We start from the raw sequence: 19,880 nt of genomic DNA, 5'->3' as shown, positions 1-19,880 counted from the left end.
CACTAGCCTGTTCTAAATTTGAACAAAGTCGAGATTTCAGCAGTTGAGAAGAACCAAACGGGACTTTTATGAATCTGCACTGGCGTGACAATGGGTACATTTGTTCTTTGTGCACAGCTGCAGAGAAACAGGATCAAATCGGCAGAAACATACTGTCACTTTAATGAAAGGAGCGCACACAAACATACAGTTCATTATAAAAGGCTTACACAGAGACCAAGAGCGGGGATGTACACAGCGGAGGCTCAACTATCAAATTTTGTAAACCAAATCAAAGCTCAGGACAAATATTCTTTGAAAAACATATATTTAAATTGAAGAAGCGTGATGTTCTCACACGAACCCGGTGAATGACCAGCTCACAGCTTGTTGACAAACGCACGACACTGTAGGTTACATGATTCCAATAAAGCTCCGCCGAACTGTGCAGAAATTAGGGAGGAGGGGACAGACTGTCTGAGGAGAGAGGGGGAAAGGAGACAGAATGAAAGAAAGGAGAAAGCGAAGGAGAGAGAGCAGTATATTATGAAAGACACCGAGTAGACTCATCGTACCAACGCCTCTCTGTCTGCAGTCAGTCGAAGACGAAGAAAAAGAGGAAGGGGGGAAACCCGTTGTAGGGCGACCTCTCTGAGCGCATCTTACGCCCTGCATCTCACTAACACAGCCAACATCACGCAGTGAAGACTTGTGTCACGGGACTAAAACGCCTGTGTAACTTGGAACACTGTGCCCGAGAGTTGCCGTGGGTGGAAATGAACTCTGAAGGTGGGCTTCGTGTCGGCGCATTCACCGTAAGAATCGGCGCTTCTGCTCATCACCAGTCCACATGAGAAGTTTGACAGGAGCAGGTTGAAGGGAGTCTACCAGTGCTTCCGATAGGCTGTTCACTTTGCAGGCTGCAGCTCGCGGTCGGAACTCGACCACTGCTCCACAGGACACTGAGGTGAGTTGGGGTTTTTTAACAGTTGCTGTTGTTTTGTAGGCTGTTGTGGGCTAAGTCAAGTCAGACTTTTAACATGTCTGCATTCGATTAAATTCTCACGCTAAATGCCAGCAATTCATTTTAAAACACATCAACCTAGAGTTTCATCAAAGAAATTGAAGTTTATGTAACCTGTAGTGATCGGGACTAGTTAACAGTAGTGACCTATAAGACGTGCAGGGAATTGTGTATGTGTGTGTGTGTGTGTGTGTGTGTGTGTGTCTCACAAAGCACCTGCAGCACCTGCATGGCATCCTGACAAAGGAGCCTTACAGCAGGATCCTGAGTTTTAACTTGCCAGAGGTTTTTCATGCACTAAAAGATGTTCCTTTGATGAAGTTTGACCTGCTTGCGTTATGAAATGCTTTAAAATGCCACCTTAACTAATGTCTCAAAAAGGACGTTCGTAAATTGCAGGAATAGCGCTTGGGGACATTAAGCCCTCCTGTAGGTACTAGAAGCTTTCAATTTGAGTAGATCCTCCTGATTTACTGCCTAAGCAGTTATAAGGATATTGTTGAAACAGATGTGCAGGGTAACTGGTGGGTGCTTTAATTTGTGTTCAAACTATAGCAAATATGATGGAGATATAATCCAAATTTAACCATCATTTCCAAACTTTTCCTAACACCAACCACAACATCTAAATCCAAATAATCCAGACATTTAATATTTTCATTACCTGAAATCTTAAGCTGTACACGGTTTAACCTTTACAAAGTGTTATTTTTACATAGGCAGCAAAATGCCGTAAGTGTGGTGATTCATCTATGCACTTTACTGCAATTCTCATCCAGCTGGTGACATGGACATCATAAAGGCATGATCAGATTTGTTATTGTTAATTTCCCACGATGTTGCCTGCCTTCAAGCTGCACCTTTGATTACTGGAAGGAGTCGTTCGTTTCTGTTTAGATTTCTGCTCTGCGCTGAGATTTTGCATGCAGAATACAAGATGAGGACACATATGTCTATCATGCTAATAAGGAACAGATAAAGAATGAGGCTTGATGAGCGAGAGGGCAGCACATTCAGTCAGTCACAGCTTGTGTCGGGTGTATATGGTACATGGTATATTGTTTTATTTAAAAAGAAAGAAACGTTTGTGTAGACAGGTGTATATTCGGGAATGATACAGGTATGCGAAGTGCAAAAGTCCTCTCAGTGGTCTAGTGGATAGTGGAAGCTCACTAGAAGCTCAGTTTGTTTGTATCAGAATTATATTTGTATGTGATTTGAACATTTCTTTCAATGCTGACTTACAAGCCAGCCTATTAACCCAGAGATTCAGAAGCTGAAGTCATCCTCCTTCAGCAGTGATTCTGTTTAGGTAATTTAATGAAATATGGCACAATAAAGCCAGATTAAATGCTATTTAGCTGAGTACTTACAGCTGACTAACGTATATCTTTTTTGGGACGCTGTTTTATGAACTCAGTCATCTACTGTTGGTCAAATTCCTTGAAAGTAGGTCAGACCTGTTGCAATAAGCCAGCTCATTTTAGTCTGTTCTAAATAAAAGAGCCAATCAGAGAGAAATGTAAATGTGTTACATGTAATAGTAATAACAGCAGTGTCACTGACATAAATGCTAAGAGCAATGAGTTTGTGTTATTTTCTGCAAAGCGATCGTCAGCTCGCTTCCCTGGAGCAATTACATTCACTGTTTCACATGACTGCTGAAATGGACTGAGGAGGGAGGAGAAGGCAAAACGTGAAATAAGCAAGACAAATGCGAGGAGCTAGAGATAAAGAATTCATACACGGGCAGAGAAAAGGGTCAGAGAGGGACCAGTGAAAGAGATGTAAAAGGAAAGGATAAACACAGCATCCGTTATTTTATTTCTCCACCTTTAGAATTGCCTTTTTGTTTTCAGTATACTCACGAAGAACAACCATAGTATTCTAGTTTGCCATGCAAGGCATTGCCTGCAGACGACAGCTTTTTAAAAAACTTTTTTTTGATTCACCAGAATCTAAAAACACCTTTCATTCCTGATTTACACTCACAGCTTCACATAAAAATGTACAAGAATGAACAACATTATAAAATGCTGCCGTCAAAAGTTATAGACTTATTAAGAAAAAAACACCACCACTGTGGGGCTTTTACAGTGAATCAGCTGTTTTCACAAAGTGTTGATTTGTCGTCAGCCAGTGAGACAAATGAGACAAATAAAAAGAAAAAAACAGATTTAGACAAAGAGGGCTCTGTCTTTAGATTTATTGTAGAAACTGGGACATAAAAATCTTTGCATAGAGCTATAAAACACCCGAATGGTTAGCACAAGCATGAGTATATTATGGGAAACCGATTCTGTTTTTTGGTTTTACTCACACAGATGATGCTCATATCAGTGTAGTTCTATTCTGCGCGACACTACACGCAATGACCTGGCGCTCCAGCAGTGCCTGGATAGGTTTGTTATGGAAAATCCCTAACAAGACTGGCGATAACGGTACATGTACTGTGTGTATTTTACATGCTTGCTAAAAAAGATGAGGTTAAGTGTGTGGATTGTACTGTGAAGTATTCAACAGCAGCATGTTCACTCTGGTCTGATGTATCTAAAAGGAGATCTCAGGGACATTTTATTTTTTTCTTTTAAGTTCTGAACTTTTGGATTATGTGGCATTAAATACAAAATAACAACTAACTACTTTAATAAATAACAGTTAGAGCCTGACCACTTTATTCACCAGTATTGGCTATTTGTATTGGTGTTTAGAAATGAAATTTTTAAAGTGAAGAATGGACGAGGCAAACGCCCTTCAACCGTGTTACTTGTGTTGACACAGCATAGTGTGTCCTCTACAGAACTCTGCAATTTCCCTGTTTAAATACATACCTTCAGCAGATGTGAATGCAGTTAGGCAACATGTAAGTGAGTAAATACAGAGAATATTGGATTTTTTAAACCAAATATCGGCATCAGTTTTATAAATCCAACATTGGTCAAGCTCTAACATCATCTATCATCTAGTATAAGTACTTTAAAGTCTCAGTGGATAAATTAAGGCAAATACTTACTTTCCTCAGGCCACAGTGTGGCCACTTGATGGGCAGGTTACTGACAGTAGAGGCAAGCCGGAGTAAACCTAGATCAGCAGTTTAGTGGCGGGCACGTGGCGGTTACCATCATCTATCATTAGTCATCATTGTTCTAAAAAAAAAAAAAAAAAAAAAAAAAGTCATCATTGTTCTTTCAGCTTATTTCTGACGCATTTTCTCCAAGTTTATAGAAAACCTTCCCACACCGACAGCATGCATTTTTGGCCCCCAGAAGCAACTGTTTATCTTCTAGGAAATCAAATTACCTCTGATATGATATCATTTCAGTGCACTGAAGTTCTTAGACATAAGATTACAGTCTTAACATGCCTCATAGCTGAGTTTATGCTTCATTGTATTCTGTCTTGTGGTCTGTTACTACCCATATAATACAGCAGGGTGTGTAGTTTGATATGTTTGAATGTTTCGTTTAAAGATAAAAACATATTGTGGTTTAATATAGCTAACTGTATTTTTTCTTCTGAGAATCCAGAAGTCATCACCTTTTATTTGGTATTTCAGTTTTAAGCTTACTAAAACAAAATTCAGAAACCTGTTTTTCTTTAATGTTTTGTTATGTTTCTAGGATTATGAGTTAGTTTCCTCTCTGCCAGCCGCCAAAGACATGTTTCTGTTTTTTTGTGTGCTGAGGATGAGAAGTGGGTCACATGCTTGAATTATCCATTTGCAGGGTTGCATGCCTCAGTGCCAAGAAATTGCAATACGTGGGAGACCTCTGCTAAGAAGAAATACATTTGTGGAGGATGGAGGAGAGAACTGAGGAAGGACACACACAGGAGAACGGAGGCAGTGATTGTGCAGCCAGACAGCCTCGCACCTCTCCCTGCACCAGTCTGAGGGTACACACAAACTGCCATGTCCTCTTTGTAGATGTAGTGAGTGTGTAAGTGTGTCTGCTGTGGAGTCACATGCTCTCTCTGTGTACGCTTTCAGACATGTCTGTGTGTGGAGACCAGAAATAACTAAATAACTAAATTAGAGCAGTCCAATAATCCAGCAAGCCTCTTCCTGCAAGAATGATGTGCAGTACAGCACATACCCTTTCATTTTTTAAATATGGAAACAGAGTATATGAGACAAAAGGCCATCCAAAGCTCTTCTTTGGATGTTGCCTGCCTTTTATTCCATTCTCTGTCGAGATGATCACACGCTGATTCAATAATATTAAGGTCTGGGTTCTTGGGAGACCAATCCATGACTGATAGTGTTCCACTGAGTGCTTTTCTCTCCAGGTGTGCTTTTATTGCACTGGCAGTGTGTTTGGGGTCCTTGGCATGCTTAAAAACAAAGTCTTGGTAAATCAGACACTTTCCAGATGTTATTTTATGGTGGATCCAAATCTGATGGTACTTTTATGCGTTCATAATTTTGACAAGATCCCCAGCACTACTGACTGAAATGCAGTTGCAACCATGACAGAGCTTCCACCGTGTTTTATAGCTAGCCTTTCTCTCTCCTGATCTCATCTGCGTATTCTGACAATGCTTTGAACCAAATGTTTCAAATTTGGATTTATTACTCCAGAAAACCTGGTTCCTGTTCTTGTGTAACCTCATCTCAGCATTTCTGATGAAACTTCAATGAAACTTTTCAGGTTCTGTGTCAAGCCTTTGAGTTTTAGGCCTGCCACTTGTCCAGTTTTCTTAATGACACACTGCGCATCAGGCAGACACATGAATACATTTTCAGCTAACTGCCCTTTGGGAATCACCTTGTTAATGCAAAAAAAAGAGCAAAACTTAGCTTTGTATACCTTCAGCTAACGAAAGAAGAACAAATTATGTGTCTTTGCCATTGCCTTCTACTAGATTCAAAATTAGCTCTTTGCTAAGCTATGTAATAGAAACACAACACGGGTTCATGTTTTGCATTAGGTTCCTTTTTTATACTTGAATGATTCACGGGTCAGTGTTAAGTGGCTTAATGAACAAAAGAAAAAAACATTCCTCTGAAAATGGTCAGGTACAAGGACTGGACTGAAAATGAGTAAAACAAAGCAACAATGTCCAAAGAAAAACTTTGAAAGACCTTCAGGAAGCCTGGAGGATTAATGCTCAAGAGCTTTAAGAATACTACAACTCTGGGTCCTTGGAAGCAAAATGTAAGAAAAGGAACTGGGGCTCAAGACTTATACACCGTACTCCATGTGTGCATGATGAATACTGTATTTAATACATTTTGACCTTTCTTTCTTAATAAAAGAGCACAATCGATTGTCAGAGGGAATGAATGAATCATCTCTGTCTTCTACTGAATATGCTGTCCCTGCAGTTTCACCGTTGATCTGTTCATGGCCATAATCTCTGTCTGTATTAGTTTGAAACTTTTCGTCTCTTGGATTTCACTTGTTGAGGAGTTTCATCATCTCAAAGCACAGAACAACACCTTGTAACCACAAAACAATTTTCCAATCTTTGCAGTGCTTTCTTCTTTCTTTTCCTCACAAAACATGTAAAATCAGCCACCTAATAGCAATTATTCATCTTAACAATATTGTCTACAAACACTAAACACTCCTGATTTTTTGTTGTTGTTGAGCAGTAAAAGTCATCCAAGGATAAAGATGCTCAAATCAAGCATTCTCAGGGTAGTGATTTTTTAAATGATTTTTTTTTTACAGTAATCTCCCTCCCGTGTCTTGTTGTTGCTACAGTAAAAATGTAATAATGGCTATTCAAATTTTGTTGAGGTGAAATTAACAAAAATAGCACAGAGCAGGATGCAAATCTCATATTGTTGCATAATGACCACCTCAGGCTTTCCATCTCAGTCTTTCCCTTCTCCTGACTTAAGCGTTTATATAACATAAGAAAAACTTCCAATTTGCTCAAAGCATGTCTCTGCCAACAACATGAAAGTTATAAAACCTTAAATTAGATCAGACAGCGTTGTTTCTTTTTCCCCACTTGAAAGTGATGTGAGACAATGGTGTTCAAGCAGCTTATCATAATACAGACTGCAGTGGCAGGACAGACTTACTTCTTCTCAGAATTGTTTGGTTCCCTGACCGGCAGGGTGGGACATGGCACAGCCCGTTTCAACTCCGATCAGGTGCTCAGTGTTATTCTCTGCTTTTTGTTAAATCCACCGGAGTCTCAAACTTTGGTGTCATAACGCCTCAGTTTTTTGTTACTTCTAAATCATTCTTACTTTCTAATCATGTATAGTTAACTATTTTATTCTTTTGGATCTCACTGTTAGATTAGAACAAAAAAATCCTAAAACCTCTTTCTGTGTGTGTGTCAGACGCCTTTGTTAGTTTAAGCGTATTAGGTGGATGACATCAAATGAGCCAAGAACAAAAGCAGGTCACAGGTCACGAGGAAGCTTTTTCTTCAACTTTCACACAGACTTAATGTGAATGTCTTTTTAGTGATTTCTAATCATGTCGAGGCCACTGCTTATTTGCCACTTGGTGGAACACCGGTTTGGAGGTCACAATGCTTGCCATTGTTGAAAAATCCCAAAAACAAGCAGGATGTTATTCAGAAAGAAAAGTAGTCCGTTACCACGTTTATACTTTTGTTAAATTGTTAGGATGTCTTACTCACGAAGGAATAATCAGCTCCTGATGACTAGGTCTTTTGAGTGCCCATTGTACTTTTTATTATACAAGCAATTACCTTCATTGTCAGTATTATCTGCAACAGAATGAGGTGTATTAAGGTTCTTTGGCTACTTCTTTTAGAGAGATGTTGTGTCATTGGGTGTTTTCACACATTAAATAATTTACTGGTTGTGTAACAATGCAGTTTAACTTGCTGATCAATTTCATTTAAGAACATTTCTTTTACAATCCTACTTTAATTCTGAAAAGCATGCTGAATAACTGTACCAAATAATTCAAAAAAATATGAATTATGCTAAGAGTTGACATGCATCAGACATCTGGCTCAACTTCAATGAGCTCTACGCTGGTACCACATTAAAGAGAATGGGTAAACCCATGAGTTACCTGGAAAAATGCAGAGGTGCATAGAGACTACTTTTTATAAATACATCTCCAGGAGATTTTGCCACTCACCAAAATACAAACACTTTGATTTTCGCTGTTACTGAACATAAATGAAGAACTTTATGACTGCAGTAAAGTCAACTTGTGTCTCAATAAAAGTGATATTTGGTGTGAGCTTGAACTAACACAGACACAGTGCACTGACTCCAACTGATTTAAATGCGACTTAGATGAGAAACAGTCATGTGTGACACAGAGGCTTAATTCCCTCTAAGTGTCACTGCTGATTGGTGGCAAGGAGCCTTCTCTTGGTGGGAAAAAAATGTGTATGCATGCTTGCTTCATCCCCACCATTAAATGTCATGTCATGACCTACTGGTGTTAATGCTCTACAGCTAGCACTGGCCGGCATGATCTCCCTCAGTCTATCCTGCTTTTAAGGATAGGTGCTGACATAAGACATATTATTAGTCACAGTCATAAACTCATTATTATCTTAACATATCATGTTAAATATACTCAGAGTTACTTCCATCTGTCTAATTTGTTGATGTAGTTTTACAACAACTGTTTCCAATAAAGCGACTACTAAGTGGTCAAAAAGGCCAATCTGTGACCTCAAATCAGATTTGTTATAAAACATCAAGTAATAGCAAAGTACACAAGAAAAGGACATATAGGATATTAAATGAATGTGTTGTCTCTAAGCAATAAATCCATAATAGCCCTTCATCAAATTATAATTTAGGTGCTTTCAGAGTGAGTCTGCGAGCTCTGTTTGCAGGATTTAAATCATCTAGCAATCACAAAGTCAATTACAAGTCTTTTCACACATGATCGAGTTAGGCCTCTAAACAGACAAAAAGTCCATACAGGAACTAAGATGTGGCAGCAAGTTCCAAACTTTCATTTGGTAAAGTGGGACTTTCTGCTAAACAACTTCAAGAACGTACTTTCTTTATGTGCACAAGCAACTTTAGGTAGTACTCTTGTGACAGATATTTGCATTTTGTTTGTCCCGTTTCAATTCTCTGCGGCATCTGTGGCATGCAAAGGCTTCTTCTAGTCCTCATTAAATCATGACAAAGTTGATTATACAATATTAACTTAAAAACATTAAGGCATCATAGCATAATTGTTCTCTATTAGCATTACTGACGTCTAGCTGCAGGTTCTTAACTCTGCTAGCTTATTAAGGGCATTAGAAACCGGCACTGATTAACACAATTAAATAACTAGGATTAGCCCTTAACCTTATGATGTTATGCCAGGATTGTTAAGGCGTCCCCTGTGTGTCTCCGTCAGTCGTCAGAGTACTGTGGTGCATAAATAAACATATCAACAAACATTTCTTCAGATGTAATTTTAGATTTACATATTTATACTCACTGGCCACTTGATTGTGTAAATTGCTAGTACTTGATTGGACCCGCTTGTGCCTTCAGAACAGCTTTAATTCTTTGTGGCATAGATTCACCAAGAAACTAAAAACCTTGATTCTCCTCTGAGATTTTAGCCCACTTTAACATAATAACATCACACAGTTGGTTTGTCAGCTGCACATCCATGATGCAGATTCTGCCACATGCCAAAGGTGCTCTGTGATCTGGTGACTGTGGAGGCCATTTGAGCACAGAGCACTCATTGTCACATTTAAGAAACCAGATGATTTGAGCTTGTGACTGGGTGCGCTATCCTGCACTGTGATACACTGGAGCCATGAAGGGATGGAAATGGTCAGGAGCAATAGTCAGGTAGGCTGTGGCATTTAAACAATGCTCAGTTGACACTACCAGGCCAGAAGTGTGTCAAGAAAATGTCCCCAACCCCATTAATCCATCACTACAGTGTCAGCTATTGATACGAGGCAGAATGGATCCATTCTTTCTTGTTGTTTGCACCAAATTATGACCCTATCAATTGAATGTCACAGTAGAAATGGAGACTCATCAGACTCAAGCAAAGATTTTCCAATCTCTTGCCGTTCAGTTTTAGTGACTCTGTGTGAATTGTAGGCTTAGTTTTCTGCTCTTATTGAATAGGAGTGGCAACTGGTGTTATCTTCTGCTGCTGTGTGGTCAGAGATGCTCTTATGTATAACTTGGTTGTAAGAAATGGTTATTTGAATTAGCGTTGCCTCTATTTCTGCTCAAAGGAGTCCGGTCATTCTCTCCTGACCTCTGGCATTAACAAGACAAGTTTGCCCAGAGAACTGTTTTGGGACTCAAGTGAAGCACAGTGACAGCCATTATCCACAAATGGAGAAAACCTCTCAGGAGTAGCGAGCCTACTAAAATTACTCCAAGAGTAAAATGACAATTCATACAGGAGATCACAAAAGACCCCAACCTAAAAAAAAACTACCGGCCACACTTACCTCGGTTAAAGTTCCCGATCCAACAATAAGAAAGAGACTGGGCAAAAATGGCATCTATGGGAGAGTTCAAGGAGAAAACCGCTGCTGACTAAAAGGAACACAAAGGCTCGTATCACATTCGCCAAAAAACAAACAAACATCTTGATGATACCCAGGACTTTTGGAAAAATATTACGTGCACTTACATGAGAATTATTTGGGAGTGTTACATCCCTTAACATCTGGCATAAAACTTACACAACATTCCAAAAAAGAACATCATACCAAAAGTCAAACATTGTGGTTCTGTGATGGTCTGGGGCTGCTTTGCTGTGTCAGGACCTGTAATTGCTGGAGTTTGGGCCCTGATGCTCAGGCACACTTGGGTTATGGAACAGGACAGCAGGTCCACCTTAATTGGAGATTATGTATTGGAATTTCAGGAGCGGGACCACACGCTCCTTCCGGTTGTCAGGTTCCCACAGTACTGCAAGCTGATCATTCTAGTTTACGTGCCCCACCCTCCCTCCCCCCTTATTCTCAATTCTTTAACTTCTTTATTTCTATTTAGTACATGGGGATCTGCCCGGCCCGGGAGCCGTCACCAGTCCCCTCTGAGGCCTTCCCCAAACCGCAGCTCAATTCATGTCCAAGCATTCACCTTTACTTACTAAAACGCTGTCAAACCTAAAATGAGGACGTGGGTCCAGCTAGTGAAATGGCTCATAAAGCACAAAATGAAGGTTGTAAACACAAGGTTTGTGTGCTGGTTTCTGTGAAAGAAACGATCAAGGAGAATTAAAGCAAAAATGATTTGAGCTCTTTTTGCCATTGTTTTATGACAGATAATTATGTTTCTTTTAGACACAATATTATACCTACTGCCTCAAAAGACAATAATAAATCATTAAAATCGGGAACCTCACAGGCAGGATAATTAGTAGCTTTGTTTACAGTACATCGAGTGCAAACACTGTAGAGAGGAGGGAAATAAGTCGTGTGCACAGTGCACATTACATCTCTTTGCGCTTAATTAGAAATGAGATTACAGGAGACAGAGAATAAATACCATAGGGGGATTTGCTCCCATGGATGTGCAGGGAGAAACATTTACCTATAGATTGAACTCCATCATCCATTTCATGTGAAACTTTTAAAACACATCTAGTGACTGGAACAGCTCTACGTCATCCATTCCTTCATTAAAAGTACAGGAGACTACATCACAAAGTCACTAGAAAAAGAGTAAAAGACATTTCAAGTATGAAGTTTATTTTGTTCTCTTAACAAATGTTTTTTTTTATAATGATGGTTAATTATGTAATCAGCCTATAAAACACTAAATCCCAGAGTTCAAATATTCCACTATATATCCTGAAACATCCAGCTATTATAATGCATAAGGCAGAGGACGTGCAGTTTGATTTTGAATGTTTTTCTTTTTTAATTGAAATCGTTTGAGGTCTTTAGAGGATCACAAGAAAATATCATGTGTCAAGTGTGAGCAGTATAATACACGGGCAGTTATGATGATCTTCAGGAAGCGACACAGCAACTGACACCTTGCTGATATTCAGAAACAGTACAATCTCAGGTTGAAGGTTCTTCATATAGCAGCTCTACCAGCACCACTTATCAGTTAATATATTCAGAATCTCTGATTTGTTCATCTGTTTAATGAATTATTTACCTCCACCTATAGAAAGCCCAAATGTATTAACATTTTCCTGCGCTGTGGTTTACCGGCTCACACATTACCACAGTGTTCCTCCTTTGTATGAACATTATTACCATTAATATTGAGCAGATATTGTATTGAACTTATAGTTTCCCATCCTTCATGAATTGTCACCAATCTAAAGCTGTATGTTGCAGATGCTCCCCTCCTGGCTTTTGTTGTAGAATTTTGGCCAGGTATTGAAGAGGGGATTTCCCTGCTGCTCAAACACAACACTCCTTCGATTTCCTCAATCTTTCTTTTAAGGGTCATTTTGTATTTGTTGACGTCATGGTGAAAGAATCAATTCAAATCACATTTTAGGATGAAAGAAATAAGTTTGAGATTCTGATTTCCTTCATTACACCTGCAGCCACAGTGCAACAGTTTTAGTACTGCAGAATTTAAGATTTGGTCTTTAGGTGAAATTGATGTGGGGTTGATGTGGTGATTTTCTCTTCTCTTATTTCTTTAACACTTTAAAGGTATAGTCAGTCGTTTTTTGAGCTTTAAGGTTCTAAGGGTATTGTTATGTACACCGATTACTGTAATTACATCTTCTAACAAATCGATGGGTTCTCATAAGTGTTTGTGTGAATGCATGCAAATTTCAGTGATAGTGAGGCACTGTTATAACGTTACAGCTGGGATTCATTTGGTGGTGTGACTACGGTATAACTCAACAAACTGCACAAGCCAATTCATTTTTAGTTCTATAGTTTTATTTATATAGCACCAAATTAATTAATTTATTGATTGATTGATATATTAATTAAATTATTTTTATAGTGCCTAATTACACCAACTGTTGTGTCAAGGCATACTAAAAAACGTATTCCCCAGATCTGTTTCACACTTAATGCACGTTGCAGATAACAGAATGAGTAAAAATGTGGTGCTTCCAACTGATTTTAAACCAAAACCCAGGTGAGAAGAGCCTCATATCTGAATCTTTTTACTTTAAGTTTAGCCTCACTAAACCATTAATCGAACTTCACAGTAAACACCCCATCAGGACTCCATTACATCATATTTTATAGGCATGCTTGTGTCACCTCTCTGCTGTTAGGTGCAAGCAAAAATGACCCTGTTTAAGGCTCTGATATCTTTTCCATCTCACTTAAGACAGTTATGTCATGGCAGGATTTTGTCACTTAATAAAGGAATATTTATTCCTCAGTCTAATCAGGATCATCAATTGATCACAGATTGTGAATTTCTTTTACCCATATATAAGTATATATATATAGGTAAAATATAAAGCGATATGGAAATGAAAATAAATGAACCTTGATTTGTTTTAATTATTTTTTGTGCTAACTGTCACAGCTATTTTATGTTTAAATTACAGAAGGTGATCCAAAGTCTTTTATAAACAGGCGTACAATATTTAAATTGGTATTGGCTCAATACCAAAATTTGCAATACTGCAGAGAACTATTGGCCATACTGTACTATTTACATTTCATTACCAAAGTGAGATGAAACCAGATGACAGTTGTTTACATTAGTGTTGGCTAAGAAGACGCAGCCTAAGGGTCTTGTTTTTACAAGCCAGTGGTCTCTTAGCATCAGATACATCACATGGCAATGAAAGATCTTTGTAAAAGATGAGATAAAATCAAGATTGCCTTCATTTCCTGAGCTTGGTAACCTGAGGAGTGTGTCCTATAGGCTAGACCAGCTAATTTCACAATGTGACTTCCAGCCTTCACAGTTATCGAAGGATGCATCCCCTGAATTGGGACAAGTATGGGATAGACAGGCAGAGGGCTGACTAGAGATTAGAGACAGGCTAGCGAAGGAGCTAAAGGTGCAAACCGAACCAAAAACTAAAGCAAGAGAGAAAAGTGACTATCAAAAAAACAGAAAATGTAAAATAAGCGACATGGAGATGCTGAAAAATGAGAAATCAAGTGGTAAACGTGAATTAACTAATTCAGGGGGGAGAAAAGACATAATGGAGGGAAAGGGAAACAAGGAAACAGAGGAGTCTATTAATAAAGACCAAAAAAAACACTCACTCACACACAGACACAAATGCAAACCCCTAAAGTAACATTGAACAACAATAAAATTTAACAGCAATCCAAACATAAAACCACAAAGGTTAACTGGTCAGATAACAATAAAGAGAATCAGACTCAATAACATCACAAGAAACAAAGCTCAATAGTAGAATAATAAAGAAACTAAAACAGAAATAAAAAAAAACATCAACAGGCAGAAAATCAAAACTCCAAACACTAGAAGAACAATAAAAGAGAAACGGAGCTACAAACAGTTTAACTAGGAATCAGGCACTCCAAAACAACACAAAACCCTAGGGCCATGACACAGGGATGTTTTTACAAACTTTACTGACTGTGTCTCTTTGTCTGAGTGCAATCTACCACTCCAGAATGCTACAGAGCAGCCTGTTAAAGTGTTGGTTTCGACTTAATTCAATGATGCCTAAATGATTAAATTTTTTCATAGACGTCATGGGCCCCCCCCCCTTTTTTTTTCTTGGAGATTGGAGCTGGCTCTACTTAGCAAATAACTACTCTGGACTTGTTTTTGGAAGTGCTTGCTGCAGCACTAGAGATAAGTCTATAACAAGTGCTGACCTCAGTGGTGACTCCCTGCGCCTGGTTCTTCCTGTTAAAAGGGAGTTTTTTCTCCCCACGATTGCACAGGGCTTTCTTATAAGGGATTTACTGTAAGTTACAGGTCATGTTCTCCCTTTAGTGTTGCACAGTCTTTACCTTGTAAACTGCTACTATACAAACTGAATTAAAAAATATGTTGAATTTAATTGAATTTAGTATTTTTATAACAGCAATTATTTGTAACTTACTGTCTTATAAGAATAGAAGATGTGAAACATGTCATGTACTGTATAACAAAGTCGTCCATTCATCTGTCAACACTCAAAGGTTTGTTTCATCTCGCTGTTGTTCACAGTTCATAGAATCTTATTTGCACTTCATTGCTTCGCGCTCTATCCCCTTCCCTCATCAAAATCCTTGTTATTCTTGTGACGCTGGCAAATGTTAATTATTAGTGATTTTTGGATGAGTTGACGAAGTTGAATGTGGCGCGTCCGTGCATTGTAGAAGCCACAGTGGTGACATAAGCATTTCATTTCTGTCTTTTGTGGGTAGACACAAACAGAAGCATTACATAATCAAGTATATTATGGAGGATGATTATGTTAAAACAGTGTGTTTTCTCCTGTTGGAGTTTCATGCATATCAATGCGTTTGTGTGTGTCTTTCTGTTTTCTAGATGTTTCTGGTGGCATTGTCCTTTGCCTACTTCGCAAAGGCTCTGTCGGGGAGCTACATGAAGAGCACAATAACCCAGCTCGAGAGGCGCTTTGACATCCCTAGTTACCTAATAGGTGTCATTGACGGGAGCTTCGAGATAGGTGAGTAGTCCTGCCTGTGACTGCTGTTATTTTGTTGTTCTATTTGTAGCCTCTGTGTCATGGGCTCCCCTCGCTTCTCCCGTTCTGTCTTTGGGGCGAAAATATGAATGGGTCATCAAGATATTCAAGCTTCAGATAAAAGATTCATCAGAGTTCCCAGAAGAGGACAGAGGGGTGTGTTTGCGTGTTTGTGTGTCTGTGTGCGTAGATGATGAGTCATAATGTTGAGCAAGGACATAAGCTGAGGTCCTAGCTGTTTTTAAGCTATGGAAAGCCACATTCTAAAATTTGAAAGATGTTGTTATGCAATATTTGTTTAGTGCACTTGTTAATGGGCTACAAAAACACTGACCCTTCACACAATATAAAATCAGCTGGGATGGAACTCCAACATAAATCATATGCATTCAATTGATTTCCTAAATGCTATTTAACAAGACATGAGAGTCACATCAGAGTACTGGCAGGGACTAGAAAGATAGCTCATATTTCTCCCAGAGTAGGATCAAAACTTTCCTTTTTGTTAAAGGATATAGATAGGGCTGGACCCTGAATCTTTCCTTAGTTACACTGTAATAGGCTTATGCTGCTGGGGGCTTCCTCCCTTTTTACTGGAAGAAACTTCTGGAAGGCTCAGGGAGGGGTAGCTATCTAACATGACTAGTCAGGGGTGAGAGGAAGACAAAGTTCAGTCACTTAAATCACATTTCTTCCGTTTGAATTTCAGCTTGACTTGTTTTACAAGCTCAGAGTTACTACTCAGAAAAGTCACAGATGTACTTTGAAACAGTATATCAGCACACAGGCTCATCATTTAGGAACTCCCAAAACAGAAGTGATCATTTACGGCGCTCTTTTTAAAGAGAAACTCAATGAATTTTACAAATCAGAATGTGTGCTGAAGAGGTCATAATACATTTATTGAGAAGTTGTAAACACCCTTTCAAGCCTCAAGAGCAAGAAATGTGTGGATGTGAAAATATGATGTTAGAAAAAAATTGTTCTTTGTATTTTAATAATAATAATAATAATAATAATAATAATAATAATAATAATAATAATAATAATAGGATCATCTGTAATAAATTTTACAGTCAAAATTCAGTCCGAGTAGTGTTACAGCATGCATACAATGACCACTGTATATACTGTTATCAGGTTGTTCTCCAATGGTCCACTTACCAATTTCTGGGGCAGTTATATAAGTCTAATCCATTCATCTGAAGCCTCTTGTAGCTTATAAATTATACATGGCTTGCAGTGCAGACTCAGTCCCAAAGAAACATGCTATAGAAACAGGCTACAGAAGATAAAAGTCATTGTGTTACAGTGGGAGACAATAGTAATGAAGAATAATTAGCATCTATGATCTGCAGCATTGCAGGTCGCACATTTGTGTGAACCCTGGTAGTCTGCCGGAGGAGAAGATGGTGATGGCACCTTGGGTGGAGTCGATACGGAGTATCCTGATTCTCTCCATCTCCTGTGAAAGCTTCTGGTCTCATGTGGCCTAGGCAACAGGCTTTTTCTATAGGACTGTTGCCAGGGTAACATAGAGGCAGAGCAGGGCACTGTGAAGAGGAAAGAAAAGGGAAAAAGGACAGTGCAAGGAACAAGAGAGGACAACAGAGGGGGTGTGTGAGGGGGTCGGGGAGGAAATAAAGAATAATAAAAAAGGGAAGCAGAGAGTGATAGTAATAGATGCTGATCTTCAGAGAGATTATGCCTGCAAGATGAGCTCAGGTGACTGACTATACGTACATACACATACTACGCTACATGAACCATTCTTAGTTTGTCATCTTCATGCGTTGAGCAGCCGGCAGCGCTGATATATTCCTCTATAAACTGTTTAGCTTCAAGCTCACCTCTGTATCCCTCTGTCTCTCACTTTTAACAGGTTTTGGGAAAACAAATCTGTTACTAGATAAAACTTAGATACCCATAATCCATTGATGAATCTACGAGTATAATAAGGACTGCGCTATGAGAGGCATGTGGTTATTTTCTTTAGAAGGCACTACTGCAAAAAGCGATAAGTATTGTAGGATACTATGTAAGATGAGATTTCTTCACCACTACACCACCCCATTTAAAATGGAGTTTCCATGTCACTGATCGTGAGCAGAATGCGCTAAAAAAAGGTGGCAGCAGGGAGCCTTGTTTAATTTTTCTGTCATGTTTGCTACTGCGTGCTGTAAATTCTTCTCTCAAAGTAAGATCTCACGCCACTTGAGCAACCAGGATTTCCACATGAAAAATTAATGCATCACCTTACTCTGACTCATTTAAATGTCACGCATGCTATTATAACATCTACTGACTCTATAGTATAGGATAAATATTTTACTTTTACTGCATGGAAAATAATCGCCTCGGCCTTTTCCTTTATGATTTGTATCTGTTCAGGTACAGAAAGCAAGTTAAAAAAAAGACCTTGCTAATTTTATTCTCAGCACGCAGAGCCACATATGAACCAAACACTATCAAAAACCCCATAAAAAAACTATCCCAAGCTAGTGCATGGAGGCAATGATGTGGTTTTTCCCCCATGTCTGTGCTTTCTGCTCTAAATCAATGATATTTCTTGCTCAAACTTTCCAGGCAACTTGCTGGTGATAGCTTTTGTCAGTTACTTTGGAGCCAAACTCCACAGGCCAAAGATCATTGCAGTGGGCTGTGTATTGATGTCCATCGGCACCTTCATCATAGCTCTGCCTCATTTCATCATTGGTCGGTGAGTAATCCCAACTAACAGGTCTGTTTGCTCTTTGACTTTAACCATAACCCTAATAGCAGATATTAATTATTGTATGAAAGACTCAAATAATCAATTAATGTTATTCATTTTTGTCAGGTGATGACTTGGGATAGTTTTAGTAACTGTGGAAATAAATGTCATGGTTATTTTGGAATTTTAAAGATTTTTGTAACTGTTTTTTATTTCTAATAAGAAATGAGTGTACATGTTTGAATTTATTTTGCAGTTTGTCTAATCCACACAGGCTCAAAATTATAAATACGGTAATTTAAATATTTTAATAAGGGATACTGAAGGTTCTGCAGTGTTTTATATCTTGATGAGGGCAATACCTGTTGACTTCTCGTTAGTGATGATGGCAGTTTGTTTTTTCCCAGCATACAAAAAGGATTTTCTTGACAACAGTCATTGGACTGACTAAAACTCAAAACAATGGGAATGTCAAAGGAACTCAGTGAAGATCCAAGAGGGAGAACTTTCGATTTATACAAGTTGGGAAGGTCTCTTTGAGACATTTCTAAAATAATTGCATATTCCAGATCATCAGGTCAAACAATTGTATGCAAGTACAAGTAATTCAGTGTGTTACCACTTTACCAAGGCCTACAAGAAGACCCAAACTGTCACCCTTATATAAGAGGAAATTGCTTATGATGTTTAGGAACAACCCAGTGACCACCAAGACTCAAACCTTCCATGAACTGGAAACTGATGGAACACCATCACTGTGCACAGCGAAAAAGCTTTTTACGTCTCTGTGGACTGAGAGAGTGCTGACCACGAAGAAGCCTCGCTTCAAAATTGACACCTCCAAGTTTGACTGGAATTTGTAGCTGCTCACATGTACAAGCCAAATGACTTCTGGAGAAAAATGTTACGAGCTGAAGAGACAAAGATTGAGCTTTTTGACCACTATGACACAAGGCATGCTTGGAAGAGTAAACATGAGGCTTTCAAACCTAAGAACACTACTGGCTCTCACGCATGGTGGTGGTCACATCATTCTCTGGGAGTGTTTTGCTGCTAGTGGTGTTGATACAAACCACAACCCTATTAAAAATGTGTGGACTGTGCTTAAAAACCAGGTAAATGCCAGAAAACCAGCAAGTATAAACTTGCTAGTCAAGAAGAGTGCTCAAATATCCAGCTAGAATTATCCCAGGAGCTTGTTGACGGCTGCCACAAATATCTGGATGAGGTGCAAATGATATTTAACCAAATATTATTGGAGTGTATGAATATATTTGAGCATATATGTATACTTTTACTCTGTGTGGATTAGAGAAAATCCAAAATAAAGTTCTTGTTTTTTAAAATCATTAAATATGCTGAAAATATTTCCACCGTGGAAAAAGAACAGTTCAAAAATAATTAAAGACCCCATCACATCCATGCCCATGATGAGTGTGTGGAAAATCCGGAGGACAGCTGCGTATGCGCTTGCTATATAGGGAGTGCAGAATTATTAGGCAAGTTGTATTTTTGAGGAATAATTTTATTATTGAACAACAACCATGTTCTCAATGAACCCAAAAAGCTCATTAATATCAAAGCTGAATGTTTTTGGAAGTAGTTTTTAGTTTGTTTTTAGTTTTAGCTATTTTAGGGGGATATCTGTGTG

General features: G+C 38.7%; 1 protein-coding gene across 2 annotated transcripts in view; it reads left to right on the top strand.

Moving 5' to 3' along the window:
* The first annotated feature begins 484 nt into the window (after nt 1–484).
* Nucleotides 485–19,880, top strand: part of LOC102209297 (solute carrier organic anion transporter family member 1C1-like) — a 36,800-nt gene continuing 17,404 nt past the window's right edge. Inside the window, exons 1-4 of one of the 2 annotated variants that reach the window (XM_005720769.1) lie at nt 485–946; nt 4,729–4,897; nt 15,357–15,498; nt 18,103–18,235. In XM_005720769.1, the coding sequence (XP_005720826.1) occupies nt 4,802–4,897; nt 15,357–15,498; nt 18,103–18,235 (371 nt within the window). In that variant the 5' untranslated portion in view covers nt 485–946; nt 4,729–4,801. Of the gene's footprint in view, nt 947–4,728; nt 4,898–15,356; nt 15,499–17,157; nt 17,242–18,102; nt 18,236–19,880 lie in introns of those variants that run through there. The other variant, XM_005720770.1, reaches the window with a different exon arrangement.

This window comes from Pundamilia nyererei, unplaced genomic scaffold, assembly GCF_000239375.1.
Source record: "Pundamilia nyererei isolate P.nyererei 1_Seehausen unplaced genomic scaffold, PunNye1.0 scaffold00003, whole genome shotgun sequence".
In the NCBI taxonomy this organism is placed as follows: Eukaryota; Metazoa; Chordata; class Actinopteri; order Cichliformes; family Cichlidae; genus Pundamilia; species Pundamilia nyererei.
This window is presented reverse-complemented; position numbering and strand designations above follow the sequence as displayed.